The 12,831-nt window shown below is 32.3% G+C and overlaps 1 protein-coding gene across 1 annotated transcript in view; it reads right to left on the bottom strand.

The window, feature by feature from the left end:
- LOC135951877 (chaoptin) overlaps positions 1–12,831 on the bottom strand; it is a 285,213-nt gene that overhangs the window by 106,016 nt on the left and 166,366 nt on the right. Inside the window, exon 2 of the mRNA XM_065501621.1 lies at positions 8,426–8,793. Coding sequence (XP_065357693.1) covers positions 8,426–8,793 — 368 coding nt within the window. The remainder of the gene's footprint in view (positions 1–8,425; positions 8,794–12,831) is intronic.

Genomic DNA, 12,831 nt, shown 5'->3' with positions numbered 1-12,831 from the left:
TGATTTACTTGGCATTATCATATAGAAGCCAAGAGACTTCGCTTGAAGTTAAGAGCCTCTATCCTTAAGCCTTGAGTATAAAGTCATCCTTTAATAAAGTGTTTCAAAACCAATATCGACATATGGATTTCAATTGTGAGGAAGGGCCAAATTTCCAGTACTGAACTTATACAGAGGGCCGAATAAATTCTTAAGACCATGAAGGGTGCACCATGGTAATGAGAACATCCATAGGGACTTACACGTACCCTTAGTTAAGGATGAGTTCAGTTAAAAATATATTATAAAATTACAAAACCACCCGATCTCGTTTGGAAGTCAAACACCATCAAGGCTTCGTAGAGCCGATCATTTGTCCATCAAGGGTCCCATCATTGAGCATTTAGTTAAGTCTGAGAAAATAACGCAGATTTAATAAATAAATAAACGTTAGTTCAGGTTTTAGTTAAGGTTCCAGGTCATATTCTCGTTCAGATTCTAGTTCAAAATTTTGTTCTCGTTCTCATTCAGTAATAGCTAAAAATATAGAATATTTGCTTGTGTAAAATTAAGCTCATTAAGAGAAAACAGCTTAAACATTTTAATCTGCTAAAATATCAACTAATTTTTTTGCAAAAGCATATTTCCGCTGATCATCCTGCTCTTTTGTGCAATTTACAGTTAAAATTTCAATACAACTGATTTGGCTTATTCAGACATATGCAAATCAGGCATTTAATGGCTGACTACGTGAAAACTTATAATGAACATTTAGACACACAAACACTCATTCACTCACGCATATACAGATGTAGTAGCACTAAGCTACAACCTCTGATACTACTCATGCAACTGAATATGAGGAAGCAGCTACATACATGATTTTTTTTTCTGGTTCATAAAAGCAGCAAGTATCCATTTTCTAATATCGTGACACGTCAATATGTCTACTGTGTTTGTGTTTAGTTTGCGAAAAACAACAAAACATCTCTGGCTATGTGTGCCTTATATAAACATGGTTTATTTACGCATCCTTACAGACCCACACTTACTAGCAGAACACACATACTAGCTACATTCACACATACATACTTTCTCATTTAACCTGAAAGCCTTGTATGTGTGTGTTTATGTATGTATGTGTGGATAGATGGATGTGTGTGTGTGCGTTTTGTACAGTTATGTTACCTAGAGACCAAAAAGCAAATTACGTTGCCACCGCAATCAGCGCAATCAACCATAAAAACCACTTTGCAGCAAGCATCTCGTAGGCTGATGATGTTTGTTGCTTTGCTATTGTTGTTGTTGTTGTTTTTGTCGTACAACGAATATACGAATGGCTTGATGACCATGTATTACAACGCACATATACTTTTTAAAAACATATGTATGCCCAGTGAAATAGACAACAGAATCTGTTTTGATTTGTTTTTGAGAGCATAGTTTTAGGGGCCATAATAAATATGGGGGCCTTTATTGAAATATGGCTCGGCATTGAATAGGTTTAAATACTGTGGTTTAATTTGGGGCTTAAAATTGTATCCGCCCAAAAATGACTCACTAAAAATATTATCTTTTATCCAAAAGAACTTTTCATCCAAAAAAGTAATTAGCATTCAATATAATCTGAATATACAAATAATTTTATCCCTCAATAATAAGACTTTCATCCAAAATAAACTTTTTCACCAAAACATACGGTTTTTTTTTACAAAATGATACTTTTTTCACAATAGATGGTTTTTAAATACCTGCTAACCTGCAGTCATCGGAAACACTATTCACCACCTCAACTTAGGGATCTTGGTCGACGGAGTAGAAATTTCAACAGTGAACCACCCAAAAATATTGGGTATTACTTTTGATAGCCTTTTTATCTCCTCAGCACATGCCACTGAAATCATGAATAAACTGTGAAATAGGAACAAGGTCCTCAAGGCACTAGACGGCAGGAATTGGGGTTTGAGCAAAGAAACATTGGTCATTTAAACCAACAAGACGATTAGTTGGTCAGTGGTAAACTATGCTGCTCCAGTGTGGTCGCCTTCGTTGAGTGATACTCACTGTAGAAATATTCAAAGCTGTCAAAATTCAGTCTTAAGGATAGTCGTAGGCTGTCTTCAAATTACCTCCGAATACCACCTTCACGATGAAACTATGGTTCTACAAGTCCAGGAACATAACATGATGTTGACGCAACAGTTTCTTCTGGGATGTCACCGGAGGAGTCATAAAAACTTCGACATCCCATAGTTGGAGTCTCCCCCGAAGCATGTCATACAGGACCAACGCAAATACGAGGAGAGCATACAAAAAAACTACTTTTTTATTTTTTTTAAGTTTGAATGCACATAACTTTTGACTTAGTAAAGGTTTTTAATCAATTCTTTCTTACTGTTATTAATAGATGTCTTATTATATTTCTAGAAAATCGGGAAAGAATTGCATCCGTTATTAGCAAAAAACCAGACCAAGGTGGGTAAATAAAATAAAATTGCGAATAACTCGTAAACTATAAGAGATAATATATGGCTAATGCAATGTTTTTTGTAGATCTCATCTAGTAGATTCCATATATATATAAATCTTTCAAATCGGATTGCAAACAAAAATTTGGCATCAATTTTAATTTTTGATATACCCGAGGTGCCCACTTTGGGGCATTGGGGCTCGTCATATCCCTTGATGTGAAAAGCCCAAATTCAAAACTAAAACTTATCAACACCTCCTCTATAGCCATTTTTATTAAAATTGGGCTATTCGTTTAGAAGTTTCAGATTTATTTCCTTTTTCTTTTATTTCAGATCCCCCACTGTGCAACGTCCGATGGATTTATGGACTCATCCACCAGAAGTAGCAAAATTCCTTGGATTTGAACAGAGTACGGAACAGAGTACGCTACAATAACATCAACTACCCGATTAAGTCGCTTTTCTCAGCACTGAATTGGTTTCCAGTAGGTCTGATGGCCGAGAAGCTGGCCCTGAACTAAAGGCCGTGTTGGCTTTATTTAAAATATTCCTGATCATATTGATTACTGCACTCCTAGACCCCTTTTCTTGAGGAACTTCAATCCCGACCAGTATGAAACTAGATGATGGTCTTTCCCTTGGTATAATGGGACCAAAAAAGGAGACAGATTGGATGGAGGTGTCTTCCTGAATTTGGATTAAGAAGACCCAAATCAAGCCAATGTATCGGCCATAATTAGAGCTACCTAAAGAATATCCGGGATATTTGGAAGACCCAAATCAAGCCAATGTATCGGCCATAATTAGAGCTACCTAAAGAATATCCGGGATATTTGGAAGACCCAAATCAAGCCAATGTATCGGCTATAATTAGAGCTACCTAAAGAATATCCGGGATATTTGGATATTCGTATATATGGTGTCAGTAAAGCTGCAATGAAATCCCTGATAGATGTTTATACAACATCAAATATAGTCGAGGAATGACGGGCTTCCTTAAAAGACATAGCGAGACATTCAACAATGGGACTATCTATCTATACGGGATAGAGACAGGGTGGATAGAGTTGTTTACAATCCTCACTTTGGTATAAGGATGACCTTGAGACGCCCAAATGGATGTATTTTCTTCGGGAAAGGTATCAGCCATAAGGAGAGCGGCCAACTTGCTCAAATACTACGGAATATCTGGTAGGGATATACGTATATATACTGAAAGGAATACCGGGAATCCTTAAATAAGATAGCGATACATTCAATAGTTGTAAACACTTGGCTACATGGACACAGGCAATTGTATTGCTGCTAACTTGGCGAATAGAGGAGTATTGATATCTGAAGATGAGACAGACTTCCTACGTGGCATTCCCTTGTCGAAGGATAAACAATGCCTAAAATGAACTTGCTCAGACAAGGTGGGGGAACGAATCCATTTGTGATATTACGAGGACGATATGGCCAGTGTGGGACTGCAATCGTATGTCGTATCTTTTTTCTGTACAACGAATACGACTTAGCAATATGGTGGTGGGAATCACCGGACATTGCACTTTTGTCATCCATGCTGCAAGACTTGGGTTACTTCACTATGATTTATGTAGGAATTGTGAAAATGAGGGGAGAACGAGACTATTATATACTTCTTTTGTAATTTTCCGGCACTAGGTTATCTGCTTGCCAGGTTTTTAGGGAAATGCTCCTTTAGTTACTTCTCCGAATTATATAGGAAGAAATTATAAAACCAGGCAATACACTTTTGGCACCCATGCTGCAATACTTGGGTTCCCTCACCATGATTTCTGTAGGAGTTGTCACAATGAGGAGGACAATGAGACCATTTTACATTTCGTTTGTAATTATCCGTTTTTATGGAAACACTTCTGTAGAAACCACTCCATATTATATGGGAGGAATTATAAAACCGAGCATTGCACTTTTTGCACCCATAGTGCAAGACTTGGGTTGCCTCGCTATGATTTCTGTAGAAGTTGTCAAAATAAGGTTTAGGAAGAGACTATTTTACACTTCTTTTGCAAATATCCGGCAATAGGTGGTCTGCTTGCTAGGCTTTTAGAGAAACGTTCCTTTAGCAACCTCTCCGAGTTATCTGGGAAGGAACTAAAATGCATAGATACCTTTATTAGAAAAAACAGGTGGTTAGTAAGTCCAGATATGGAAATAGCACCTCAAAGTGGCTCGCAATCCATCGCACGATGGTTTTCCCTCTTCGAATTCCTCTCTCTTCTACAATATCGAGCCCTTAGCGCCAACTTATCGTAAGCGACATTTTCTATTTTTTTTTTTATTGCACAAACTAAAATTGTATAGACCGACTGATGTTTTAGCGTTCTCAGAATATCAAAATTGTTAATAACTTCAAAATTATAGGGGGTACGATTTAATCGTAAGTCAATGTAAACGAATTTTATCGTAAGCGACACACAGTGGTATAGAAAAAAAAGAGGGAAATAAATCTGTAACTTCTAAATGGTTAGATTGGTTTGAATGAAATTTCAGATGCACAAAGAAGAACTGTTGTCGAGTTTAAGTTTTGAACGTGGACCTGATGGGCGCACCAGGGGCGCGACCAAGGGTCCTCAAAATAGGATACCTCGGGTTATCATATCGTTTTAAAAATCTATCATGATTTTTAAAACGATCCTATTTCTTCGTTTGTGTTCCAAAGTTACAAAAATTACACACATAGAATCTCCTTATCGAGCAATACAAAAAACTTCGTCGTAGCTATCAATTATCTCTTATAGCTTAGGAGATGATCCCATTAGAAAATTAAATTTTCAACATTTTTAACCACCCTACTCCAGTTTTTTGATAACAGCGTATCCAAATATTTCCCGATTTTCTCCAGTTTTCCTTTATTAGACTAATAACCAGTGTTGCCAGTTTAGCCTTTTTGAGGCTAAATTTAGCCTTTTTATTTACTCTTTAGCCTCGAAATTTTGGTTTTAGCTTCGTGGCTTTTTTCTAGCCTTTTCTTAATTTCAAAATAGCCTTTTTTGAAATTAAAAAAGGCTAACAATTTCGAGACTAAAGAGTAAATAAAAAGGCTAAATTTATATTTGTGAACCATTTTCATTTTAATTCAATACTGATTTTCATTTAGCTTTTCAACATACTCAAGAATTGTGCAGTATTAAAAGAACAAATAACAATTGCCAATATCAAGTGGTTCAAAATGAAATAGAGCATTTTATATCTGAAAGCTTAAATGTCTAGCAAATTCTCTTTCAAGACAAAATTGTTATTACACATTATATTCATCATTATATAATGGACAAGAGCCCCACAAACTCTTGAAGGCTTGTGATACTCGATGGCGATCAATAGCCGTTAAACGTTTTTTGGATCTATGCTTCGAGTTAAAACCCAATTTGTTTTAATTTCGTCAAACCAGCAATTCTAAAAAGCCAAACTTTTAAGTAATTAATACACTGATTATAATTTGGCGTACCATCTTTTTTTAAAACCAGTATTGTACAAAGTACAAAAAGTAAATAAATCATTTGCTGTTTTCTGATTTAAAATTCAAGGAATTTGATCCATTATCGTCGCCAATTGAAATTTTTTTAATGTTTTTGACACATTTTTCATACTAGTTTGATGAATGAGAGATAAAATAAAGAACGTTTTAATTAGTGAAGATTATGACAAAAATAATACGACAACAAAGATTACCATATGAAAACTCTACGCAAAATCAATTTTTTTCCCGTTGATAATAAAGTAGTAAAACCAAAAAATTGATAGTGAAAAATTAAAGTGCTAATAAAATTACGAAGCTTAAGGCTCAGGAGCAGAATATATTAAACTACAAATGGACAAATATAGAACCAACAATGTCCATTTTCTGACATGGTTAATCTAGTATTTAACTTTTTAGTACTTCCTTTAAGTAAAGCAGATGAATTTTATGAACATATTTTCTAATTTTTTATTTAAAAATAAATATAAACCAAAATTCTTAATTTATAATACTTTAGCTTTTTTTTGGCTTTTTTTCTAAAGTGGTATAGCTTTTTCTGGCCTTTTTTTGAAGCCAATATAGCTTCTTTTTTCGCCAGCTCCTGGCAACACTGCTAATAACATATGCATGTGTCAAATAGAAAATGAATTATTTAAAAATAATGACAAAGTCCAAAGTTATATGCATTTGAATTGAAAACAAATTTAAAAAGGCGATTTTTCGCTAATTTTTTGGAAAAATAGAACTTTTTTCTTTTTAAGTTATCGGAAAAAATTCTAAGGGGATGTATAAGGAATTTATACTTTCTGAGAGCCATGTTTTCATAAAATATTTTAAATGAACAAAATTTTAAAAATTCTTGTTGCCGAGGGGACCAGGTTCATCCAAAAAATACCTATTTTTTATGTAAAATTCAAATTTAGGGCAAAAATTCTCAAATCGCATATTCGATATCAAAATATAGTAACCGATTTTAGGTGGCTCAATATGTTTCTAATTATTTTGTAAAGAGTTCCGATAACTCCGAATCTTGTATGGATATTATAGCCTAAAAACTAAAAATTCCCATTTTTGGAATTTTTCAACACTTTTTTATAAATGGCGGGATTGCTGATAATAAATTTTAAAATTCGTTTTTATTTTTTCATTTTAAATAGAAAAATCTACATAACTGTGAAATTTCATTAAAAACTATGCCTAAATAAAAATTTAATTTCAATTTGAAAAATTTGTATCTATGCAAAAATTCAATAAAAAACATTTTTTGTCATATTTTTCTATAAAGTACTCCATGAATTTTTAATTGTCAAAAGTTATAAATATTTTTGAAAAATAGAAAAATAGCTTCAACGAAATTATATTATATCGCATCATAACATTTTTATTGCTACATATGTATAAATTTCAAAATTATCCAAAAAAAAACCTTCTCCTGTAAAATTTGTGTTTTGTCGCTTACGATAATTTGGCGCTAAGGGCTTGATATATGAAACCTTAACTTCTATCTGTACTTGCTTTTCTAAATTCTATTCTTATTTAACTTATCTCCCTCCCTCTTCTTTTACTTATCGCTCTCTTCTCTTTCTTCTTCTTTCATGGGAACAATCAAATATACCCAAGTGAGTTGTACATAAGACGGAATTATTTGCAAGGCTACCTGTTAGCCTAACCTACAACCAAATTTCAACACAAATGTACCAAAAAGTACTTTTTCATCAAAATTGTATAATAGTATAAGCTTAATTTATGCCTTCAAACAGGCCTTTTTTAACTCCAATCTTCCCTTTCCTACAATCTGCCAATCACTCATCCATACAGATTTTCCGCGCTGCTTCAAAAGCTTTTAACATTCAAATGCCATTATCTGCTGATATTTTTACACTTCCTCTACTTGCTCACCCACTCATTCACTAACACATACACACACAAAATAAGTTTAAGCGTTGTGCAAGTGTTTGAGAAAATGCAGCAGTAGTTGACCGCAGTCACGCGCATCGTAACAGAGCAATCAAAAGCCCTTTTGAAAAACAGTTAACAAACACACACCTTTTTGCATAAAAATGAGTAGGAAGTGATGCCTAAATAAAAATGCGTCGAAATGTGTAGCAAAAATATACAACACGCATCGCTGGCATTGTGTTTATGCAAAAACACACTGTGTGTGTATGCAGAAAAACTGTTAAACAAGTATCTCTAGTATAAGCATGGTAACTTTATGCCAGCTCATTTACATAGTTTGCAACAAACCAAGTCGTTTGTATTTTTTTATTTTTTTTTAAAAATGCGTGCTTAACCATAAAGTCAATTAATAATTTACACACAAACGCATTGGCTTGCCGCACTTTATTGTAGCGTTTGTTTTCCTGCCATGTCATCATAATTAAGCATTTTTATTATGACTCTCTCTCTTTGTTGATTATGTCTTCAATTTTTTTTGCTGCCCCATTTTATTTTTTCTAAGTTTATTATTTTAATTTTCTTCATCACTCACCTGGAAATTTATATAATGCCACTTCATTGCAATTAATCTCAATTAGCGTTGTCGTCTCGTTGGGCAAACCCGCACACTGACACATACTGTTCAGCGGACAAGCGTACAACATGTCCTGTTGTTGTGAGTTGAGCAGTGCCGCAAAACCTCCACTACCCCCACTACTGTTGGGTATTACGGGCGGTGGACCTCTAGCCGCCAGCAATGTGCTGGTGCTGCGAGGCACGCGTGTTAGAGAGTGGATGAGGGGACCGGGACCGAGTGCTCCGGGACCACCGCCATCAAATTTCCAACAGTCGGCTGTGTTGCGAAACCAATAGAGCAGGGATATGGAGATTATGAGTAGTTGGGGGCGCTGATAGTCCATGCTGTAAAGAGAGCAGAAAGAAATATGTTTGGTTAACTAAATTTGTTGTAAGGAAGTATTTTATGTAATTTTTTAACTGTAATTTTTCCTTAAAATGTACTTTTTAGGAAAAAATTAATTTTTACACAAAAAGTACTTTTTATAAAATTTTTTTTTTGTTTTGCAAAAGTACCAATAAGAAACTTATTATGAAAGTTTATTTTTCTCTGAAATTTACTTTTTGTAGAAAAAGTCCTTTTTTCTTTATACAATTTTGTTTAATTTTTCCCAGAAGGTACTTTTTTATGAAGTATTTTTTCGTAAAAGTTCTAAAAAGTAGTTTTAATACTATAAAAATGTTCTGTTTTTCCAATGTACTTTCTATAAAAAAGGCAATTTTTCATAAAAAGTACTTTTTATAAAAAAGTATTAAGCCGATAGCCTAAGTTGCTAGTGCTTTTAGTTATAAGATTTATTGTAATTTTAATTATAATAAATATCTAAATAAATAAATAAAATAATAAATAAAAAAGTTAATTTCTGCAAAAAGTACCTCTTATATAAAAGTACAGTTTTATAAAAAAAGTTGTTTGTTCACCGTGATTTTTTTCCAAAAATGTCCCTATATTTTTCTTTTATAGAAACAATAAGGGTACTCATTTAAACGCTTAAGTTTCCCATTTGTGCAAATGGGCGACATGTTTCATGAACCCACCTTTTCAATTTTGTGCAAGTTTATACAGAAAATTTATATTTGTCAAATAAAAATACATATGTAAATTCAACAAAAGCTTTAATAATTTTTTTTTCAAATTGTATAAATTTTAATTTTAAAATGTTGAATGAAAGTTAAATCTTTGGAACAAACGGTGGAGGATTTTGTTTATGTTCTAGCTGTTGGTTAATGTTTTCATACACAATGTCATTTAATACAATCATTCTGTTCCAAAGTTACACAATTTTAATATGCACACAATTTTTATATTTTATTTGATTTTTATTTCTTATAAATAAAAGTAAACAAAAGCAGCTAATTCATCAAATGCACAATAAATTCAAGTTGGCGAGTCTAAATTGTCGCGCAAACTTATCGGAGTTGTGCAAACGAATTTCCATACATTTTTTGACATTTCATTTGCGAGAGTGTAAAAATGCACAGATTGCACAGTTTGCGAGGCTTTTAAGCGTTTACATGAGGACCCTTAATATGTCTTCCAATAAGCTCCATATTTGTATAACCATATATTTTGCTTAAATTAGTACAAAATTTTTTTTACATTCACACCGTAAAAAATCATAAGCAAAATTGTTAAATTTTTTATTTTATTAGTGAAAAACTTTTATAGCAAAAATTATTTTTTATTTTTTTTTTTTTATTTTTTTTTAATTTTTTGCCCTAAGTAGTGCTCTCTTTTTATGGGGCCTCGTGTCATTTTTGCAATCAGTTCGGAATTTTGATTTACTCTCTGAGGCAAAGTTGTAGCCCTTGTCATAAAACAAAAATTGTGAACATATAAAATCAAAAAACTTCATCTTCAAGATCAAAATCGCAATAAACTTTAAAAAATTCGATTTTTGTTTGCCTTTTTTCCCCTGTTCAGGTCCATATATAGCAAGCCGTTTCAAATTCAAGGAAATAATCAACTACAAAAATGTACCTAAGATCTCAATAAACAACTTGCTAGAACAAAGGAATGATTCTTAACACCGTTTAAGTAGGTTAATATAAGTTAGTAAGAACGATTTGGACGATAAACTATTAAATTATTATAAACTAAAGCATACTTTTAGGCAGCTTTAAAAAAATTATTTCTAAATTTATTTCGAATTTTTTTAAGTTTTTACGATGTTGATCTTGAAGATGAAGTTTTTTTGATTTTATATGTTCACAATTTTTGTTCTATATGACAAGGGCTACAACTTTGCCTCAGAGAGTAAATCAAAATTCCCAACTGTTTGCGAGATATGAGCCTGAGAAAATTATCACTTTTTTCCAAAAATGACACCGATGCCCCAAATCTTTGGGGGCCCATAAAAAAAGTGCATTACCTTGGGCAAAACTGAAAGACACGGGTCTTTTTTTTTGGTCTTTTATCACGTAGTGGTGTCCGTATATGGTTATATTTCCATGATTCAAAAAATTACATACAGTAAAGTAAAGAAATTTTATGATTTTTTTTGTCGAAAAAAAATTCTGGTTAAAACATATCTATCATTAGATATACGTATTAACTATATATTAGTAATCCAGATATAGATCAAGAATAGGTCAATAATCGAGGTTGTGGACGAGTGCTGTCATGATGGAATATAAAAGTGTCTAGTCTGGCTGCATATTCTGGGTACCATGGGTATTTGGCTATGGTGTCGATTCGGCTTGTTGGCCGGACTTCACATATGATCTCTTACGCTACGGGCTATCTTGATGAATCCAATTTTCATCGCAAATAATGACTTGGAGCAAAAATGATTTTTGTTATATCGTTCAAGCAGCATTTCAACTATACAAAATCGGCTTGAATTCGTAACCATTTTCCCTGCTTTTGGAAAAAATCTACTGCAAACGTTTTGAAATTGCTGATTGATGCATTATTGGCACAAAAATCGACATTTTCAAACAAAAAAATATTTGTTGTTTACACTATAATGTTCAATAACTAAGTGATTACCCATCAAAACAAAAACCGCGTTCAAATGTCACGCTATTTATTGTAAATGCCAAATTTTTAAGTCATACATCCAATGTTTTTCTCAAAAGTACCAAAAAAAGTACTTTTTATGAATATGTAATTTTTTCCCTATAAAAATATTTGTCTACAAAAGGTATTTTTGTCTTATATATTTTTTTTAATTTTATCCACAAAGCACTTTTTTTAATATGGGCTAATCCTGCGTGACGAATGTTTCAGTCGTACACGTTTTCATATTTAAATATGAATATTTTTTGGTTTTTCAAATAAGATACCTCCAGCGTATAATATACGTTGGAGGTGAGATTTAAGTGCAATTCCAAATGGCATAAGACATTTCCTTTTAATTGGCATGTCTTGCGAAATAATTGATCGCAAAATTTTGTGACGCACGTTACAAAAAGTGGAAGTAACTTTAAAAGTGTTTATTCGTAATTTTAGCGAATTTGGCATAATAAAGCACACAAAATCTTATTCCTAAAAGAAAGATGAATGAAAGAGACTTCTAATATAACTTATTTGCATGAACAATCATTTGCCGTTTTCATAAAAAGCCGAGAACATTTAGTTACGCACGTTACGTGACGCTCGTTACAAATCATCCAGATGCTAGAAAATGATCTCCTTTTCCGTGAGAAGTTGCGAAAAATTCCATTCAAAGTGAAATTACTCAAAATTCATTTGTATTTAGATTGAATGGTAATGTTTTCCTCAAATTTTAATTTTTTAAATTTTTCTTCAAAAAGTTAAATTTACAAAAAAGCTCTTTTTGTATAAAAGTACATTATTATATAAAATTGTGTTTTTTTACCATATAGGAGCCTTTATAGGAGCTATGACCAATTATGAACCGATCGCCATTAAATTTTTTGGCGTGATTTCTTTCCATATGAAACCTATTTATATTGAATTGTTTTTGGATACCAAAAAGGTGCTTGTTAAGGTGATTTTCAGATGTGGGACTTATGGGAGCTATGTTCAATTATGGACCAATCGGCAGAAGTTAGATCGCAAGATTTATTTCAATATAAAATTACTTTCTGTTAAATTTTATTAGGAAACAATAAAAATTGTTTGTCATAAAATTTGTTCACTAATTAATATAAAAATTTTAAAAAAAAAAAATCAAAAAAAAATTTTAAAAATATTTTGAAAAAAAATTTAAAAAATTTTGAAAAAAAATTTAAAAAATTTTGAAAAACAAATTTTTGCTATAAAATTTTTTTCACTTAGAAATTAACAAAATTATAAATTTTTGTATTTTTTTAATTTTGTTTACCTTGAGATATTTAATATTTTTATTTTAAAGTATAATTGGATGAGGGGTATATCGTCCCCTTAATAAAACAATAGTGTATATTTTTTTTGCA

The sequence above is a fragment of the Calliphora vicina genome, chromosome 2 (genome assembly GCF_958450345.1).
Source record: "Calliphora vicina chromosome 2, idCalVici1.1, whole genome shotgun sequence".
In the NCBI taxonomy this organism is placed as follows: Eukaryota; Metazoa; Arthropoda; class Insecta; order Diptera; family Calliphoridae; genus Calliphora; species Calliphora vicina.
Note: the sequence above shows the minus strand (reverse complement) of the source record. Positions and strands in the feature narration are given on the sequence as shown.